The sequence below is a fragment of the Garra rufa genome, chromosome 14 (assembly GCF_049309525.1).
Source record: "Garra rufa chromosome 14, GarRuf1.0, whole genome shotgun sequence".
Taxonomy (NCBI): Eukaryota; Metazoa; Chordata; class Actinopteri; order Cypriniformes; family Cyprinidae; genus Garra; species Garra rufa.
In genome coordinates this window covers 34,269,691-34,292,276 of record NC_133374.1, presented here as the reverse complement: position 1 = coordinate 34,292,276, position 22,586 = coordinate 34,269,691, and the positions used below count along the sequence as shown (strand labels likewise).

The window sequence follows — 22,586 nt, the reverse complement described above, 5'->3', positions numbered from 1 at the left end:
CCAGAAGTCAGTCAGAAGTGCATTGTACTGTTTCGGGAACAGTGTTGTAACCACCGATTACCACTTAACCACTGATTTCTAGTTGTGTCCTCATTTGGAAGGCTAAACAACGTACTTTCGTTTTCTCCACAACATTCTAAATCAGGGATATTCAATTGGTGGTCAGCATGCTCAATCTGGCCTGCCATTCATCTTCATCCAGCCCAGTGTGCACATAGGTTACACATGCAGTGGTGTGACAAAGTGTGGCCCTCTCCTGATTTTTTTTTGTTTTTTTTTTGTTTGTTTGTCACACTTTAATGTTTCAGATCATCAAACAAATGTAAATGTTAATCAAAGATAACATAAGTAAACACAATATGCAGTTTTTGAATGAAGTTTTTTTATTATGAAAGCATAACAAAATCCAAACCCACATGGCCCTGTGTGGAAAAAGTGTTTGCCCCCTAAACTTAACTGGTTGGGCCACCCTTAGCAGCAACAACTGCAATCAAGCATTTGCGATAACTTGCAATGAGTCTGTTACAGCGCTGTGCAGGAATTTTGGCCCACTCATCTTTGCAGAATTGTTGTAATTCAGCCACATTGATTGGAGGGTTTTTGAGCATGAACCGCCTTTCCTTTTAAGGTCATGCCACAGCATCTCAATAGGATTCAGGTCAGGGCTTTGACTTGGCCACTCCAAAGTCTTCATTTGTTTTTCTTCAGCCATTCAGGGTGGATTTGCTGGTGTGTTTTGGATCATTGCCTGCTGCAGAACCCAAGTTCGCTTCAGCTTGAGGCCACGAGCAGATGGTCGGACATTGTCCTTCAGGATTTTTTGGCAGAATTCATGTTTCCATTTATCACAGCAAGTCTTCCAGGTCCAGAAACACTTTTTCACACATGGTCATGTTTTTCACACATGGTCAGGTTTGGATTTTTTTTCCCTTCATAAAAAAAAACCCTTCATTTTAAAACTGCATGTTGTGTTTACTTGTGTTATCTTTGATTGATATTTAAATTTGTTTGATCTGAAACATTAAAGTGTGACAAACATGCAAAAAATAAAAAAAATCAGGAAGGGGGCAACACTTTTTCACACCACTGTACGCCTTGAATTTTGTTTTTGCACTAATTAGTTTGTGCACAAGGTGGCAACACTGGGCCAGGCCGATATACAAAAAACAACTAAAGGTGAACTAATTAATAATACAATTGATATATTTTCGCTAAGGACAAGACTGTAATATTAAATTAAATGCATTTAATGCAATTAAAAAGTCAGTGTTACAATTGACCCCTTGGCGAAAAGTCATGGAAAAAGTCATATTAATAGTAACATAGAAGTTATATTAACCCACTGTGTCTTTGTCATGATCGGGGCTGTGGGGTTTCCCTCAGCCTCCTGAGGTCACTATTCACACTGCACTTCTAATAGCATTCACCTGTCCTTGTCGTTAACACTGATTCACTCACAGCTGTTCACCATTTGGACTTTTGTATAAGAACTCTCATTTCTCACTCTGCATTCATGTCTGCATTGTCTTGTGTCATGTTTGTTTTTGTGTTCCGAGATTCCTTGACCTTTGATTATGTTCTGGCTTTGGTTTAGTTTGTGTTCTAGTTCTTAGTTTGTGCCGTGTTGGCCTTTTGTTTGTTGATTTGTTTATTTATATTAAATTTCATTCTCACCTGCATTTGGACCCAGACCTTCCTTTATCCAACGTGACAGAATGCAGACATCAAAGATGGGTCCAGCGGGGAGGATTTTTTTGAGGAGGCGGCGGACGCACGTTTGGGGGCGGCGACCACCAGCTCTGTTCCTGACACTGCAGGGATGTCTTTTGAGGCGGCGTCGGCCGCTAGGTTTGAGTTCATCTACGCCTGCTTAGCGGCGATGGACGCCCGCAGCGCCGAGGCTGCACGGAAGCGCCCTTGCTTTGCGGGGGGAGTGGAGACGCTCTTTCACGAGGAGGTGGCGACGACCGCTCTCGCTGTTCCTGACGCGGCGGTGACCGCTCACTCTGTGCCTGACGCGGCGGTGACGCTCTCGCTGTGCCTGACGCGGCGGTGACCGCTCTCGCTGTGCCTGACGCGGCGGTGACCGCTCTCGCTGTTCCTGACGCGGCGGTGACCGCTCACTCTGTGCCTGACGCGGCGGTGACCGCTCTCACTGTTCCTGACGCGGCGGTGACCGCTCACTCTGTGCCTGACGCGGCGGTGACGGCTCTCGCTGTTCCTGACGCGGCGGTGACCGCTCTCGCTGTTCCTGACGCGGCGGTGACCGCTCTCTCTGTTCCGGACGCGGCGGTGACCGTTCTCTCTGTTCCGGACGCGGCGGTGACCGTTCTCTCTGTTCCGGACGCGGCGGTGGCCGTTCTCTCTGTTCCGGACGCGGCGGTGACCGTTCTCTCTGTTCCGGACGCGGCGGTGACCGCTCTCTCTGTTCCGGACGCGGCGGTGGCCGTTCTCTCTGTTCCGGACGCGGCGGTGGCCGTTCTCTCTGTTCCGGACGCGGCGGTGGCCGTTCTCTCTGTTCCGGACGCGGCGGTGGCCGCGCTCTCGTTCCGGACGCGGCGGTGACCGCTCTCTATGATTCTGGCGCGGCGGTGGCCGCTCTCTCTGTTCCGGACGCGGCGGTGACCGATCTCTCTGTTCCGGACGCGGCGGTGGCCGCTCTCTCTGTGCCGGGCGCGGTGGTGACCGCTTTCTCTGTGCCGGACGCGGTGGTGGCTGCTGGCGTTCCTCTGGTGGCTATGCCTGCTCGTGTTCCTCTGGCGACTGACGTTCCTCCGGCGGCGGAAGCCAACTCACGTTCCTCCACTGCACGGGCCTGGCCCGCCATCCCTCCCCCTGACTTGCCTTCCTCCGTACCTCCTCCCTCCAGACTTTGGGAACGTCTGGAAGCCGTTCCGTAGGGAGGGGGTACTGTCATGATCGGGGCTGTGGGGTTTCCCTCAGCCTCCTGAGGTCACTATTCACACTGCACTCTAATAGCATTCACCTGTCCTTGTCGTTAACACTGATTCACTCACAGCTGTTCACCATTTGGACTTTTGTATAAGAACTCTCATTTCTCACTCTGCATTCATGTCTGCATTGTCTTGTGTCATGTTTGTTTTTGTGTTCCGAGATTCCTTGACTTTTGATTATGTTCTGGCTTTGGTTTAGTTTGTGTTCTAGTTCTTAGTTTGTGCCGTGTTGGCCTTTTGTTTGTTGATTTGTTTATTTATATTAAATTTCATTCTCACCTGCATTTGGACCCAGACCTTCCTTTATCCAACGTGACAGTCTTAAATAAAAGTCTACCTCAAAGTAATCACTTCACTGCTGTAGTATCTAATAATGTTGCTTAAGATTTTTTTTATAACTTGTGCTGCATCTGTTTGGCCTGTGCTATGAGACATTCAACCTCTGTAGCACCAGTGCTATGTGCAAAAAAGTTAACATACAGCCCTGGAAGATAGTTTTAAGTTCAGTTAAATTAAGTTATTTTTCCAGAGCCTATTAATGTTAAAAATAATATCTTTTGATTATACTGTAATGTTAAATGGCTATTATTATCTGAGGGAAAATGCATGTAATAGGTGCATCAATAGCAGTATTGGTATCAATGATTATTGTCTCCATAGGCTACTTGGTAAAAAGATGCAATTAAACACCTATTTAAAATGTACCCTCTTTATGTTCTGCTTACATTAGCACAATATAAATATATTGTTAAGTGATTAATCGCAAATAATTACAGAAAATGTGTGATTAATTAGTTAATATTATTAGTTAATTTCATTAATATCACTTTATATTAAATTTCTTAATGTTGATGTTGTTAATATTAGTTCATTTTACTGCTGATTATGCATTTAAATTAAATATACCCCCCCCCCCCCCCAGAAAGAAATCTTGGCCCCCTTCAAATTTTCAGTTCAATAATCCTGTCCTCAAATGGATTAAATAGCTCAGTTCTAAACCAAGCTTAATGACGCTTAATATAAGAAAACAAAATCTCTTTCTGAGAATGCAAACAATGACAAACTTTGTTCATAGATGCTAATCAATTTCAGGTCAATTATTTTTTCTACTTTCACAATACACCTTGTTTCAAAACAGCTGTACTCAAATTCATGCTATTATTGTTTGTAAAACATTAATGACTAATTCTTCACACATTCTTCATACAGAGCTGTGTAACAGGATAGTATATGTATAATGGCAATATAAACAATCAAGCAGTTGAGGTTTACTATATAGTATATCTTGTTTCATGTAAGTGGCATGTGTGTGGCAAAGCTGCATCTTTAAATCTAGATGTGCACATAAAGATAATATATAGTTTCTGTTCAAATAAAATAAAGCAATGTGCAGTGTCTTTAAATAAATCTATTAAAATGTATTTGCTTTGTGTGTTTTTTTTTTTTTTTTGCAGGAGTAAGCACGGGGCAACTAACTACATCCCAGAACAGTTTTTGGATGATTTCCTGGATTTGGTGGTGTGGGGTCATGAGCATGAATGCAAAATTGCTCCAGTCCGTAACGAACAGCAGCTCTTCTATGTCACACAACCTGGCAGCTCTGTCATCACCTCATTGTCACCAGGAGAAGCGGTCAAAAAGTTAGTGTCTACGCTCATATTGGGTTAAAATTTGTCCCTTGACAATCCGGCTCACAAGTTCCCCTGTAAATTTTTGTTGGGTTTTAGTGCCTTCAACTGAAGTAAATAAATGAATAAATAAAACAGGACAGATGCAAATAATGATTGATATTACTGATAATTTACATAGAAATGCACTTGACAGTAAAGCATTGATCTTGAGTTAGAATTCAGGAAATTTGAGGAACATCATTTCCTCACCCTCGTTTCTAATGTCGTTCCAAACCTGTATGACTCACTTCTTCTGTGGAACACAAAAGATATTTTGTAGAATGTTACCAAAGCATTTTAGTTTCCCTTGTTTTTTACGGTATGGACAAAATGTTCTTTCTTTTTTCTTTTCAAAGAATCTTCTTTTATGTTCCACAGAAGAAATTCATACAGGTTTGGAATGACATGATGTTGAGAAAATGATGATAATTTTTTTTACATTTTTGCCAATCTATCCCTTTAAGAACTTGTACATTTGTAAATAGTAAACACCTAATTTATATAAGACAAGATATAATTATCTTTAATCAGGCTCTTACTGAATTAACATTTTACTTCAGTTAAAATTAATTAGAACTAAACATTTAAAGAGAGAAAACGTTGTGCTTAGAATTCAGAGGTCCCTGACTAGGAAGTAAAACCATGGTCCTGATTACCATAGTTATATATATTTTTTAAATAATACATAATAATAAACTATGGAATTTAACATTTATAAAATTAAACCAAACATGTAAAAACTGCAAAAATAATTTGTATAAAACAAAATATTCCCCAATATTTAATATAGCTGAAGTAATATCATTAGCATTTATAATAAATACATTTCTGCAAAAACACCATAGGCTATTTGTACTGTGTTAATAACTGCAAGTTAAATTACTCTGCTGCTAAATTGACAAGTCAGTGTATTGGCGTTTTCCAATTTACCTGTTACTGTTTTCAGCCACAATCACTATAGAATAGGGGTGGGAATCGCAGAATACCTCAAGAAAGGATAATGTCACTATACAACGATTATTGCGATAATCAATATATTGCTAGACAATCCTACAATGATACATCACGATATCAATAACTAAAACTTTGAAAACAAAATGACTGTGAAAAGGTTAAGCGCAATTTTTTTTCTCTTTATTTAAGTCCAAGCTGTTAGAAAACAGAACAAAAGTTCTGTAAATCAAATTTCACGTAAAGTAATCACTTTATTTTTGGACTTAATAAAAGCTTACACTGTGTGTAAACCAACACATTTAACTGCTTATACTGCTTATACTGTATATATATATATATATATATATATATATATATATATATATTTATTCCATGGAATGTCTGGATACTGGATTCTGATTGGCTGGCAGGTGTGCAGTAAAACCGTTTAATGCACAGGTAGTTCCAAGTCAGTTTAATCACCGTTCTATATTAATGCGCTGCTTTAATTGATGCACGCAAAAACACAGAGAGAGAGAGAGAGAGAGAGAGAGAGAGAGAGAGAGAGAGAGAGAGAGGTCGGAGATCGCATTGTGCGCATCTGCGCACATACATAAACTTCTTGTCAGCGTTTGCCTGCGATCCTTATTAAAATAGCATAGCTACTAGATCGCTATATTATATTCCTCAGCAACGGGGTGGTAAAACTGCTGTTTTTGAATGAATTGTTGTTTGTAGAGAGAGACGCACAGCATGCAGGCAGGTAACGTTACGCACACACACAACTGTCATCTCTCTTGCCTTCACACTCTCTCTTGGTCGATCAATAATCTACTGAAACAAATGCTATATTTCATTCAAATAAATGTGATTTTACCGGACTATTTAATCTCTGAGTCTGATTTGAAGCGGCCAGAATGCTAGAGCTGCGTGTCATAACTGACGAAAATAACCGTCTTTTTTATCCATTCAGTCAAATTTTGCGCTGCAAATATTAATCCTAGTTTTAATTTGTCTATAACCATGGAATAAGCGGGATAATCAACGGCTTGCCGTGCGTTAAATGATTTAAAATGCACTTCGCGGAGGCAACCACCCTCCGCTTCGCGTCGGGCGGTTATTAGCCTCCACGTCGTGCATTTAAAATCCTTTAACGCACGGCAAACCGTTGATTATCCCTTACACATATATATATATATATATATATATATACACGCCTTTTGGACAGTATGTTCATTTGCTGTATATGTACTCAATACTTGGTAGGGGCTCCTTTTGCTTTAATTTCTGCCTCAATTCGACAAGAAATGGAGGTGGTCAGTCTGTGGCACTGCTGAGGTGGTATAGAAGCCCAGGTTTCTTTGACAGTGGCCTTCAGCTCATCTGCATTTTTTGGTCTCTTGTTTCTCATTTTCTGATTTGACAATACAATTCACGTCTGGTGAGTTTGCTGGCCAGTCAAGCACACCAACACCATGGTCATTTAACCAACTTTTGGTGCTTTTGGCATTGGAAAATGAAATCAGCAGAAGGAAGCCTGAAGTGCTCTAAAATTTCTTGGTAAATGGGTGCAGTGACTTTGGTTTTCAAAAAACCAACACCAGCAGATGACATTGCACCCCAAATCATCACAGACTATGGAAACTTCAAGCAACTTGGGCTATGAGCTTCTCCACCCTTTCTCCAGACTCTAGGACCTTGGTTTTCAAATGAAATACAAATCTTTCTCTCATTTGAAAAGAGGACTTTGGACCACTGGGCAACAGTCCATTTCTTCTTCTCTTTAGCCTAGGTAAGACGCCTCTGACGTTGTCTGTGGTTCAGGAGTGGCTTAACAAGAGGAATACGACAACTGTAGCCAAATTCCTTGACACGTCTGTGTGTGGTGGCTCTTAATGCCTTGACCCCAGCCTAAGCCCATTCATTGTGAAGTTCACCCAAATTCTTGAATTGATTTTGCTTGACAAGCCTCTCAAGGTTGCGGTTCTCTCAGTTGGTTGTGCATCTTTTTCTTCCACACTTTTTCCTTCTATTCAACTTTGTTCACGTGCTTGGATCAGGGTATCCGCGGATCCTTAAAATGTCTTAAAAACTTAAATAATGTTTTCCTAATATAAGGCCTTAAGAAGTCTTAAAAAGTGTTAAATTCAGTTTCGATAGGTCTTAAATAGTTTTGGTCACATTTCCGCTAAAATATCTTCAGTCTTCATTACTTAATTTAGGTCCTGATGGAAAATATCAGGTAAAGCATAAAGAAAACGCCGTTCTAACAGCGTCTTTACATCCATTTTGACCGCTCCCAGCATCCATACCGTAAGTGCGCGATTAGATGTGCATGCAAAAAAAGTGCGGCTGGCGTGACCGTGTGTTTTCAAGACACGACTGGAATGACCGCAGTGTCTAACGAGATTTTTTCAGACCCCTGTGGTAGTTACTGCGTCTTCAGACAGAATCGCAGTAGCAGAATACATGTTCAATATGTTTTCTGTATATAATGGTCTCAATAATATTATTAATAAATATAAGTCGAGCTATCCCAGCCTTCGAGATACATTTAAAATATTTTTTTTCTTGCCCGACCGAACAAACAGCCTGATTAAAACTGGAGAGACAAAAATAACCAGCAAAGCATCGAAAGGCAAGAAAGATTCCTATTTTAATACAATCAGCGTAAACAGCAATTTATAATGGATAGTGTATTACTGGTCTATTTGTGACATACTTTAACAAATGAGCGTAACAGCACACATAAAGAAACTCTAAAGAAACACACTGAGGGAACAATTGAAAATGTATAGTTTATTTATAACATGATATGTTTTTGCATCTCTCATATTTGCTCACATCCTACTTTGTGAGGCAATGATGTAGAAGTAGGCGTTGATCTTCTTTTTGGTTGGTCTTTCATCACACTGTGACATATTACTGAGACAAATATAAAATTAACAATTTAACAGCTTGGTTTCAATAAAAGCTGTTTTAATACAAGTGAGTTGTGACAGATGTTTTTATAATAGAAAATTAAGTATCTCAATTCATGACCCCTTATTAATGGTATTTTATAATTTCTTTGTAGAGCTTGGCACTTTGTAGAGCTTGAAATTTATTTCAGTGTGTAAGTTTAAAGATAATGGAATATTTTTTTTTATTTTTTATTTTTTGTCATTGATGATTTTTATCTGGGTATTCCACAGGCACATTGGGTTATTGAGAGTGAAAGGTAAAAAAATGAATCTTCAGAAAATTCCTCTACAGACCGTCAGGCAGTTCTTCATTCAGGATGTGACACTCTCAGAGCACCCTGACCTTTTCAGCCCAGAGCAGCCCAACGTCATGCTCAAAGTCATGGCTTTCTGCCAGGAGAAGGTACAGATGCGTACAGACATGTAATACAGCATGTTAGATGTTATTAAGAACCAGTAATAACTCAACTCAAGACTTTGAGTTACTCAAGTTAACAAGTTACTCAAGACAAACTTTAATGCATTCTTGAGAAAGCATAAAACTTTAACATTAGGTTACTAATGCACTGATCAGTTTAAAAAGTCATATTTTGCAAGCAGTTACTACAGATTTTAGCCACCCTGTTGGTCTGTGCATTAAATATGTCCTAAAAAACTATATTTGAACACCTTGAAGCTGAATCATTTTTGCATATTTACCTTCTTTGAAAAAAAAAAAAAAAAAAAACAACAACTAAAGATTAAACAAAATACAAACAGCAACAGTTTTATCTGCAAAACTCACGAAGTGGGAAATTCATATGCCAAAGCAAGTGGCAATCAGAATGAGTCCTTAAATTCAGCATGAAATGAAAATTGCAATTTTCTTTTCTTGTGTTGTTTTGAGTTAAAAGGCTTCCTAAAAAGGGTAAAATTAGGGCGGGACCAGTGTCCATCAGGAATTTATTGGCTCATTATGGTTTGCTAATTGCTGCAGTCTCATGTGTTGCTGTAAAGTGTGAGCTAGTACATGTTGACTTGGTGAGTTACTGAGGTACATGTTTTGATGGAGCTGGTAAAATCATTCCATCATTGATGTGTAATGAGTGCAGAGGTTTGGGAAAAAGTTCTCACAAAAATAACTGGATATTCCTAATTTGTTCCTTTGTTCTTTTAGGTTGAAGAGATGCTTGAAGAGGCAGAGAGACAGAGACTTGGAAATCCTCTAACTCCCGAGAAACCTCTCATCAGACTACGAGTGTGTACACCTCTCTTTGCCTGGATTTACTATTTGTTGTTTTCTCATTTGATTAAATGCTGTGTGAAATACAAGTAATACATCTTTCTCTTTCATTTACTTCTCTCTCCCCAGGTAGATTATAGTGGGGGTTTTGAAGTCTTCAACACTATGCGCTTTTGTCAGAAGTTTGTAGATCGAGTGGCAAATCCCAAAGACATCTTGCATTTTATCAGACACAGAGAGGCCAAAGACAACCTTAAAGGCAAGTCACACACATCTGCTTATGCAATAAGGCATGATGTGTATATATATATATATACACTACCGGTCAAAAGTTTGGAGTCAGTAAGAGTTGTAATGTTTTTAAAGAAAGTCTCTTATGCTCATCAGTGCTGCATTTATTTAATCAAAAATATAGAAAAAAACTGTAATATTGCGAAATATTATTACAATATAAAATAATGGTTTCTATTGTAATATACTTTAAAATTTATTTTATTCCTGTGATGCAAAGCTAAAATTTTAATAGAATGATGTACATTGGATCTATATTGGATTATATATTGCAACAGTTGCACTGCAAAGTATTTATTTAGAAATTGTGATATTTTTTCAGGATTTTTTGAGCAGGATTTAAAAAGCTCAAAAGAACAGCATTTATTCAAAATATAAATATTTTCTAACAATGTAAGTATTTGCTATCACTTTTTATCAATTTAACACACCCTTGGTGAATAAAAGTATAAAAGTAAAAAAAAAAAAAAAAAAAAAAAAAGAATAAGAAAAATTTACTGACCCCAAACTTTTAACCGGTAGTGTGTGTGTGTGTGTGTATATGTATATGTATATGTATATATATATATATATATATATATATATATATATTAGGGGTGGGCATAGATTAATTTTTTTAATCTAGATTAAAATGGCTCATTTGAATTCTGCTGAAGGCATTCAGAATATGTGTGCTACCCAAATAATGACTTAAAGTCTTTGAGAATGGATCATAAAGCTCATAAAGCTGTTCTATGATAATTTGTTGATGAAAGTAAATTATGTTCAATTAGATGTACTTGCGTTTACTAACTAACTAACAATGAAATTATTTTTTCTACCTATTAGATTGTGTTTTTTTAACGTCAACACCTACCCAGCCCATTACATGTTACACCATACTTTTATTTTGACAGGTTGCCGTAAAGTTTCTGTGTCATACAGTATGATATGATGCTAGTTTTCATAAAAATGAAACGGTAAAAGTGACACTCACAGCAGTTTGGGAGATTGAGTTTATCTGTTCATGTGAGATGAAAATGCCAAAAATTACCGGGAGCGTCACGTGTGTTTCAGTATGCGTGTAGTAAAAGCTCGTCTCCACAATGCATACATACAGATAGGCAAACGGAACATATCGGATTCATATTAAATTTCATTTTTGCATTTCAGTTTTCACATACACTAGTCCATATCGCGATTTGAATTAAGTGACTGACCAACATTTGATTTATGAATCCAAAAAACGACGAATTTACGTGGCATTTCGCGCTATAGTAGATTCGGTTTTTATGAATGGAGGACGACGCGATCCCGTCTGTGTTTTGGCGGAGGAGACTTAAACGCGCGACCATATTCTATAGTCTTCGGTATACATCCGCGTTAAACTATCAAGGTTAAAGTCATCATAGCTTGTGTAGTTTAGACCCAGCTCCCAACCCAAATTTGAGAATAGATTAACGGCGATATTTTTTTTATCGCGCGATAAGAGTTTCACGTTAACGCAGCACGTTAACGCCGATAACGGCCCACCACTAATATATATATATATATATATATATATATATATATATATATATATATATATTAGGGGTGGGCATAGATTAATTTTTTTAATCTAGATTAAATCTTGAAATTAATCTAGATTAAAATGGCTAATTTAAATTCTGCTGAAGGCATTCAGAATATGTGTGCTACCCAAATAATGACTAAAAGTAAGTCTTTGAGAACGGGTTTCTCAAGCCAGGTGGCGCATTAGACCAGGCGCTCATCTCCTGTTTCCAAAATGCATTACAAACTGCTTGACAATTGCATTTACAACACAATTAACTATACAAACTTGTGTAACCAAGTACTTCTGCGCAAAAGGCTGTACGACGTGCGCGTTCCCGTAAAATACACAGGCGCGCGGGTATGGATAGCCTATCTGCGTGCATAGTCTTCCAATAAACTGCGTTGCTTTTAGAAGCGTCAATTCAGTTGTTGCATATAGTTTAATGTCTTTATTTCGGGATTATCAAAGTAAATTATAACTCAAATTTGAGATTTTACTGGGCCACAGCAGATTTTCACTGGGGCACGTGCCCCAGTAAAAAGGGTCTAGCAACGCACGCACCTGCCCTGAAGCGGCTTCATAGCTGCATCCATGTCTGCGCGTCTCATTTGATGTGGTAATTTCACAGAAGTTGAAGACTTGTTCTCGCCCCCTACAGTGCAATTCAACTAGATATACGTCATCCGCGCTAAAATATCAAGGTGAAAGTCATCATATCTTGCGTAGTTTAGACCCAGCTCCCAACCCAACTTTGAGAATAGATTAACGGCGATATTTTTTTTTATCGCGCGATATGAGTCTCACGTTAACGCAGCACGTTAACGCCGATAACGGCCCACCACTATATATATATATATATATATATATATATATATATATACGCACGCACGCACGCACACACACACACACACACACACACACACACTCTATATATATATCTATCGATCGATCTATCTATCGATAGATCGATAGACACATACACAAAATCAATAACCTGAAGGAGATGTGTTGCACTGCATGAGGCAAATGGTGGTCACACCAAATGGTGATCACACAGTTACTGACTGGTTTTTGGTCAAATTATACAGTGGTGTGAAAAAGTGTTGGCCCCCTTCCTGATTTTTAATTTTTTTGCATGTTTGTCACACTTTAATGTTTCAGATCATCAAACAAATGTAAATATTAATCAAAGATAACATAAGTAAACAAAGGGGAAGAGAAAACAAAATCCAAACCCACATGGCCCTCTGTGAAAAACTGTTTGCCCCCTAAACTTAACTGGTTGGGCCACCCTTAGCAGCAACAACTGCAATCAAGCATTTGCGATAACTTGCAATGAGTCTGTTACAGCGCTGTGCAGGAATTTTAGCCCACCCATCTTTGCAGAATTGTTGTAATTCGGCCACATTGGAGGGTTTTCGAGCAAGAACCACCTTTTACGCTCATGCCACAGCATCTCAATAGGATTCAGGTCAGGACTTTGACTAGGCCACTCCAAAGTCTTCGTTTTGTTTTTCTTCAGCCATTCAGATGTGGATTTGCTGGTCTGTTTTGGATCATTGTCCTGCTGCAGAACCCAGGTTCGCTTCAGCTTGAGGTCACGAACAGATGGCCGGACATTGTCCTTCAGGATTTTTTGGTAGACAGCAGAATTCATGGTTCCATTTATCACAGCAAGTCTTCCAGGTCCAGAAGCAGCAAATCAGCCCCAGAACATCACACTACTACCACCATATTTTACTGTTGGTATGATGTTCTTTTTCTGAAATGCTGTGTTACTTTTATGCCAGATGTAATGGGACACACATCTTCCAAACAGTTCAACTTGTCTCGTCAGTCCACAGAGTATTTTCCCAAAAGTCTTGGGGATCATCAACATGTGTTCGGGCAAAACTGAGACCATCCTTTATGTTCTTTTTGCTCAGCAGCGGTTTTCATCTTGGAACTCTGCCATGCAGACCATTTTTGGCCAGTCTCTTTCTTATGGTGAAGTCATGAACACTGACTGAACAACTGAGGCAAGAGAATGTTGTTGTGGGGTCTTTTGTGACCTCTTTGTGAACACTTTTTCACACAGGGCCATGTGGGTTTGGATTTCTTTTTTTTTTTTTTTAATTAAAAAAAAAAAAAAAAACTCTTCATTTAAAAACTGCATGTTGTGTTTACTACTTTGATTCATGATTCATAAGTTTGATGAAAGGGGGCCAACACTTTTTCACACCACTATATATATATATATATATATATATATATATATATATATGAATATATATGATTTTTTTTTTTTTCAACACAAGTACACAACATCATCCAGTTCAAAAACTTAACACCCCCTGGCTCTTAATGCATTGTGTTTTCATTTTGCCCGTTTAAATATATGTTTTTAGACTAGGGATGCACCAATATGATTTATTTTTGGTTGATACCGATTTTAACAAATAATTATTGGCCGATTCCGATATTGGTCAATAGCATAAAGCAGTGTTTAAAAATAAAAAAACAAGATAGACTGCAACTGTTAATTTGTGGTCTTTCCCTTTCCTTTGCGTGAACTGTGGAGCGCATTACAATGATCCAAAACTCAAAAACTCTTTTGTTTTGTTATTCTGTTAATAATTTAAGTGAAATATATTTTGTGTATAGGCCTTTTATCTCTTTTTATGTAGCCTACATAGTTTTATTCAGTTTTTTCCATTCACAGACGTGATTTGACTTTGTATGAATCTGTGTTCTACACTATGATACCATTTTTGCTGGTTTCAAATGCACAAAAAGCTCCTCTGATGAACTAATGCCGGGGCATTGCGACGTTATGATGAATTTACGGCTGAGCATGTGCATTCAAAATAATCAAAAATCGCCTGATAAATATCAACAGCCGATACATCAGTGCATCACTGTTTTAAACCATTCACACTAGGGCTGCACGATATATAGAAAAATTATCATTATCGCGATAACAGTATACGCGATATTGGTATCGCAGATAGTTGCGATAAATGACATTTTAATTTATTTTTATTATTTAAACTTAATTTTATTATTATTTTATTATTATTTTTATTATTTATTCATAAAAATTATTTTATTCATAAACTTATTTTTATATAATTACCTTTAATGAAGATTTTCAGATATTAGCCGTCAATCACTCCCTGTCACTGAAACTGCGCTCCACTGAACTAGGAACTTTTTCTCTCAACTAACCTCTGTTCTGGATCTGCACAAACTGCATTGCAATTAGGGGTGTATGATATGATGATTTATTATTGTGGACAGTTAAAAGGTCTCCACAATCTGCTTTTGAAGAAATATACAACATTTCGTGTTACAACGTGCACATTCTGTCAAATACAATTCTGGCGCCTCCTGTATTGTACAACGCGTCATACATTCACATCAAATGATAACTCAGCGGCAGAGTTGCACTCATACAGGGGCGTAATTTCCACTGGGGACACGCTTTTCAAAATCCAGATTGTGTCCTCCTACTTTCACATAGTTTTGTTAAAGTAATCTCTTGTATTGTAAAATGGACACTCAGTGCTGCTGAGAGTTTTGCGCGGTCGTTAAAACGAAACCAAAAGTAAAACGCGCATGCGCATTCAAAAGCAATTTTAATACCCCACGTTTAGAGAGTGGCCCCCCAATATTCTCAAATTAGTCTACATAAAATATCTAGGCTGTTATTAATATGTGGGCTATAATAACTTTTGTAGTTGTCTATAACTCTGTATTATGCTTGAAAAATTTGGTATCTATTTGCACTTTGAATATTGAAAGAGTAGCTACTTTGATTATGGTTGCATTTAATGTCTACACGACTAAGAAAGAACTGTTTCCTTTATTTTTTGTTATTTATACTGTAGATTGATTAAAAATGCAGTGATTGTCTCTAATTTAAATGGCTGTACCTATAACAGAGAAAATAAACATCTTGTTCATGTACTCATATTTACATTCATTTTTGCCCCTTGCTTAGGGCGTAAAATAAATGTATAAAAAAAAGGCTTTTAGAATCAGCCCATTTGCTTGTAAAACATCGGCAATCAGAATCGGCCATGAAGAATCAAGATCGGTGCATTACTAAAATCTGCCGAGGTTTTAAGTCATTCATTGTGTTTTAAAGTCTAAATGTTTGCAACTTCCTTGACAGTTTTTTTTTTTTAGCCCGAATTACATTTATTTTGGATGACAGACGAATATCTATTACCTGTTTATTTTAGTATGATTATTACATATATAAATGATTTTAAAAATAGATAATAATAATAATAATAATAATAATAATAATAGTAATAATAAATTAAAAAAAGCATTTCTCTAGGCAAATGTTATATTGCAAGAAATATCGTTATCGCAATATTCAACAACAAGATCGCATATTTTCCCAATATCGTGCAGCCCTAATTCACACTAAAAAGAAATCAATTCGGTACTTGGTAATGCAGTGTTCTCTGTGAAGCACACCCAAAGCTTGTACGCAAAAAGTCACGACAGACACTGAATTTAAGTGAATGTAAACAGCTGAGGAAGAGATCAGATTTATATTATTATATTTGATCCATATTTTAGGACTTAAATTGACAGCATCCTAATATGTGACCCTGGACCACAAAACCAGTCTTAAGTTGCTGGGGTATATTTGTAGCAATAGCCAAAAATACATTGTATGGGTCAAAATTATTGATTTTTCTTTTATGTCAAAAATCATTAGGAAATTAAGTAAAGATCATGTTACATTAAGATTTTTTGTAAAATTCCCACTGTAAACCTATCAAAATGTATTTTTTGATTAGTAATATGCATTGTTAAGAACTTAATTTGGACAACTTTAAAGGTGATTTTCTCAGTATTTTGTTTTTTTTGCACCCTTATATTCCAGATTTTCAAATAGATGTATCTCGGCCAAATATTTTCCTATCCTAACAAACTATACATCAATAAAAAGCTTATTTATTGTGCTTTCATATGATGTATATATCTCAGTTTTGTACAATTTAACCTTATGACTGGTTTTGTGGTCCAGGGTCACATATTACCTGCATTTGTCTTTAATGTTAAACAAACAACAAAAGACCAAAAGAAAAACTACTAAGAAACTACTGCTCTTGCCTGGACAAATTTTGTCCCAGGGTTATTTTACATGTGATGATTACATTTACGTACCTAAATGCTACTGTTAGAGCTATCTAACAAACTCAAAGCATATCACTTTATTTTACTTCCGGCTTTGCTACTGTTCGGACGCTTCTGCTGACTGCTCCGCGGTCTACTCCCTGCTTATGAACTTTTCTATCTTTCTAAGATTTTAACCTCAGATTTTAACTTCAGCATATCAGCACAGTGCTCAGACAACAGTTTAGAAATGTAGAGGAACAAGCCAAAACTGATCGACACACAAATCGATGGCACAAACAGGGAGCGAGACCCAAAGGCACTCGAGACATTAGACTGTCAAGAGTATCTCGTATTGCTGCGGTATCATCCTCTACTCCAGATATAGCTATGACAAGGCTTGCAAAAACTGGTGTTTTACCACCACCTTTACTGCTTGAAAACAGATTTGATGCATTAATGAATGTTGGTGAGGAATCCCCAAATATGACTGAACATGGATCGTATCAGCCAGCTGCTAACATCGCTACAAACAGGCGTGCAAGTTCGAGCAGACAGCGGCACTCAGCTCAGAGCGCAGCCGAGTCCAGGACTCTGATAGTGGGGGACTCCATTATCAGAAATATCAGTAGCAGAACTACAACAACATGCTGCCTTCCTCAAGCAACCGTCTCTGATGTGAACAAGGAACTTCGGAACATTCTAATGAAGCACAAGACTGCAAATCGAATCATCATCCATGTGGGAAAGAACGACATTCGGAAAGAGCAGTCAGAACTCCTAAAGAAGGATTTTGGTGAGCTCATTGAAACACTTCAAAGACTTGAAGTTCAGTCGTTCATCAGTGGACCACTCCCAGCAAGGGTAACTAACATGTTTTCACGGTTGCTTGGACTGAATACCTGGCTACAAAGAACCTGCAGTCAAAAAGGAGTCAACTTCATTGACAACTTCAACCTTTTCTGGGGCCATAGACAACTGTTCAAACTGGACGGCCTCCACCCAAACAAACTTGGTGCGAGAGTGCTAAAGGACAACATCTATTTTTCACTCAGGCATCCATCAGTGGAATGTGCCAGTCCACCCAACATGAATGGCACACACACACTTGGACAGTGTATGCGTGACGACAGGACATCTTATCAGCTTCAGAGTCATCATATGGCCAACACAACCCACAAGGACACTGACAACGCCACACAGCCACAACAAGCACTGCTTATGGACACTTTTCTGGCTGAGCCCTGCCCACAGAGCTCATCACAGACAGACTGTGACGTATCACAACAGCTCCAAGACTCAGCACCGAAGGACGACCTTCTGGTAAACAGCCAGGAAAGCCAGGACAACATTTTTCAGCCACCGGAAACACCAGAGCCAGAGCTCCATTCACCAGACACATTATCCCTCTCTCCAGCATCTCCACTTCTAAGCTTCTCACAGAAAATGGAGGAACTGGTATATGCTGGAACCAGACTCTCCCACTCTTTTGCTGCAAGCTCCCAGTTATCAGCTAAAAAACGGCGGGCCCCACAACCACCAAAGCCTGTGGGTCCAGCTCGCCCTCCTCCTCCTCCTGTGAGAGCTCTCCGGCCACTGCAACAACGTCAGGGCCCAAACCCTCCTGCATCTGCTGTGAGTGAACCAAAAACAACTGATAACAGCTCTCAGTGATATGTGTCGGGTCCCCGCTATGATAACAGCAACACTCAGCAATGTTTACAGAACAAGCGGGAACCCAATGTGCATGTAGTTTTCCCTATTTCTGTTTTAATATGTGATAGAAAGTCTAAGGCCATCTCAAGCCGTACGGTTGACCCATCTAATCTGAGGCCCATTCTGCATCAAACTAAGATTGCTCTAGAGACAAAAAGTAATGCCATCAAGCTAGCATTTTTAAACATTCGCTCACTAAAAAATAAATCACTTCTGATCAATGATTTTATAACCACAAACAACCTGGATTTCATGTTTCTAAATGAAACATGGCTAGAAGACAGCGGTAGTGCAACAATCCTCAATGAAGCAGCGCCTCCAGACTTTACTTTCATGAGTGTCTGCAGAGCTGTTAGAAGAGGCGGTGGTGTAGCTGGTCTTTTTAAAGATGTTTATCAATGCAAGCAAGTGTCATTTGGTCAGTACATGTCTTTTGAATATCTAGGGATTATGCTGAAAGGGGCTCCACGCATTCTATTTATCATTATTTACAGGCCCCCAAAATACTCTCCAGCCTTTGTTGATGAGTTCACAGAACTGCTATCAATGATTTGTTCAGAGTTTGACTGTTTTGCTATTGCAGGGGATTTTAATGTTCACATAGAAAATGCAGAAAGCAAAACTACAAAAGAAATTATAACGGTTTTGAACACATTTGACCTGATTCAGCATGTGCATGGGCCTACACACAATCGTGGACACACTCTTGATTTACTCATCAGTAAGGGTCTAAACATTTCATCCACTGTTATCAAGGATGTAGCACTGTCTGATCACTTCTGTATTTTCTTTGATATATTGATCTCTGCTACCACTGAATCTAGATCAGTCTCTGTCAGAAAGAGATGCATTAATGATAACACTAGTGTGCTATTTATGAAGGCTATATCTTCAATGCCAAGCATTTCTGCAGACTCTGTTGATCTTCTCCTGGAGTCCTTTAACTCAAAAGTTAAGAATGTCATTGATGACATCGCACCTGTAAAAATCAGAATTTCTAGCAAACAGAAATCACCGTGGAGAAAATCAACAGCAGTACAGAGTATGAAAAGACAATGCAGAAAAGCTGAGCGGATGTGGCGGAAGACGAAACTCGAAATTCACTATAGCATCTATAAAGACAGCCTTCATGCTTTCAATGTTGAACTAGGTAAAGCTAGACAAATGTTCTTTTCAAACCTTATAAACAGGAACTTAAACAACACTCGCACTCTTTTTGCTACCGTTGAGAGACTAACAAACCCCCCTAGTCAGATCCCTAGTGAACTGCTCTCCGACAGCAAGTGCGATGAGTTTGCTTCCTTCTTTTCTGAGAAGATCAATAATATCAGAAAGACAATTAGCACACCCTCAAGTTATGCAGAGGTCAGACAGATTCGACCGCAATTTCAAAAAGAAGTCACTATGTCTACTTTTGAAGCAATCGATAGCAACATTTTGGAAGAAACAGTACAGCACCTCAAATCGTCAACTTGCCACTTTGACACACTTCCCACATCTTTTTTCAAAAGTGTGCTAAACTGTTTAGAAGCAAATCTCTTAGAAGTGGTGAACACCTCACTTCTTTCTGGGACTTTTCCAAACTCCCTGAAAACTGCAGTTGTTAAGCCCCTTTTGAAAAAGAGAAATCTTGATAACACCATATTGAGCAACTATAGACCAATATCAAATCTTCCTTTTGTAGGTAAGATTATTGAAAAGGTTGTTTTCAATCAGCTGAATCACTACTTAAACTCAAATGGATACCTGGACCATTTCCAATCTGGCTTCAGACAACATCATAGCACAGAGACAGCGCTCATAAAGATAATAAATGATATTCGCCTAAATTCAGATTCTGGCAAAATATCAGTGCTGGTATTACTAGATCTCAGTGCTGCGTTCGACACAGTCGATCATAACATTCTTTTAGATAGACTGGAAAACTGGGTCGGGCTTTCTGGGACGGTTCTCAAATGGTTCAGGTCATACTTAGAAGGGAAGAAGCTATGATGTGAGTATAGGAGAACATAAGTCTAAGTGGACGTCCATGACATGCGGAGTCCCACAAGGCTCAATTCTAGCGCCTCTGTTGTTCAGCCTGTATATGCTCCCACTAAGTCAAATAATGAGAAAGAACCAAATAGCATATCACAGCTATGCAGATGATACCCAGATTTACCTAGCCTTATCGCCAAATGACTACAGCCCCATTGACTCTCTCTGCCAATGCATTGATGAAATTAACAGTTGGATGTGCCAAAACTTTTTACAGTTAAACAAGGAGAAAACAGAAGTCATTGCATTTGGAAACAAAGATGAAGTTCATAAGGTAAATGCGTACCTTGACGCTAGGGGTCAAAAAACAAAAAATCAAGTCAAGAATCTGGGTGTGATTCTGGAGTCAGACCTCAGTTTCAGTAGCCATGTCAAAGCAGTAACTAAATCAGCATACTATCATCTTAAAAACATTGCAAGAATTAGATGTTTTGTTTCCCGTCAAGATTTGGAGAAACTTGTTCATGCCTTTATCACCAGCAGGGTGGACTATTGTAATGGTCTCCTCACCGGCCTTCCCAAGAAGACCATTAGACAGCTGCAGCTCATACAGAACGCTGCTGCCAGGATTCTGACTAGAACCAAAAAATCAGAGCATATTACACCAGTCCTTAGGTCCCTACACTGGCTTCCAGTTATGTTTAGGATAGATTTTAAAGTACTTTTACTTGTTTATAAAGCACTCAATGGCCTAGGACCTACATACATTGCAGATATGCTCACTGTATACAAACCTAACAGACAACTCCGATCACTAGGATCGAGTCAGTTAGTAATATCAAGGGTTCACACAAAACAAGGGGAATCTGCTTTTAGCCATTATGCCGCCCGCAGTTGGAATCAGCTTCCAGAAGAGATCAGATGTGCTAATACATTAGTCACATTTAAATGCAGACTCAAAACTCATCTGTTCAGTTGTGCATTTATTGAATGAGCACTGTGCTACATCCGAACAGATTGCATTATTTTATGTATAATCATTTCTGTATTAATTAATTTGAAATCATTTTCTTTTTTAAATCATCTTAAATGTTCTTAATTTTGTTTTTATTGTTGTGATTATTATTTTAAATTTTTATGATTTTTATGCTATTGTGATTTTAATTCCTTTTTATGTACAGCACTTTGAATTACCATTGTGTATGAAATGTGCTATATAAATAAACTTGCCTTGCCTTGCCTTGCCTTGCCTATAAAAGTGTACTGTAGTCGGCACCGATAGCCTTGTGGGCAGTGCGTCGACATGCAGCGCTGTTGCACTCCAGGCGTCCCGTGTTCGAGTCCCGACTCGACTCGAGCCCCCCATCTCTCTCCCACTTCGCTTCCTGTCAATTCTGATCTGTCCTATCAAAATTAAAGGCAAAAACGCCAAAAATAAATCTTAAAAAAAAAGTGTACTGTATAGTATATGTTGGATATACATATAATAAAAGTAAATTAAAATTAGTACTTTATTTTGCTGTGATAGAGGATTATGGTGTAATGTAAACCTATTACTTAATATTACTTTCATGATTAAAATGATGCATATCAGGGACTAGGATTATGGTCATATTGGCCAAATGCTTATGCATAATGAAACTTGAGTTCAAGCCTAGTATTTGTAAGGTCATGCCTCCATGCCAGATAATAAGATCCAGACCGGACCCCAGATCCATCTGTTTTGTCTGGTAACAGAACAAGTAGTCTGCAAAATTGCCTAATACCCACAACCTGTTAACAGCAAGTCTTGTCTGGTACCTAAAATACCCAAAACTCTATTTACAATCTCCTATCAGTCAAGAAGTTGACTGAGCAAAGCCAGTGAAAAGCAGAAGCATGAGATGAAGTGATGATGATGATGATGATGATAAAAAAGGAGAAGAGTTTGTTGAGTAGTCTAAGTATGTCTCAATGCTCAGACTTTGTCTGACAAGCACTAATAAACAATAATAAATATAATATATATGACTGATCAATTAAATAATCAATGATATGAGTATATAAATGATTAAAATGATTATTATAAATGAGTATATGATTAAATGAAATAAAACAGTCATAAAATGTTCGTTCAAACCTGTTTCAATTTACATTCTGAGTTTGAATTACGTATTTATATATAGTGCTTATAGAAAATCATCATACCCCTTTGGAATAGTGACTTTA

General features: G+C 38.3%; 1 protein-coding gene across 1 annotated transcript in view; it reads left to right on the top strand.

The window, feature by feature from the left end:
• mre11a (MRE11 homolog A, double strand break repair nuclease) overlaps positions 1 to 22,586 on the top strand; it is a 154,478-nt gene that overhangs the window by 19,699 nt on the left and 112,193 nt on the right. Inside the window, exons 5-8 of the mRNA XM_073817793.1 lie at positions 4,409 to 4,594; positions 8,752 to 8,923; positions 9,677 to 9,757; positions 9,872 to 10,001. Coding sequence (XP_073673894.1) covers positions 4,409 to 4,594; positions 8,752 to 8,923; positions 9,677 to 9,757; positions 9,872 to 10,001 — 569 coding nt within the window. The remainder of the gene's footprint in view (positions 1 to 4,408; positions 4,595 to 8,751; positions 8,924 to 9,676; positions 9,758 to 9,871; positions 10,002 to 22,586) is intronic.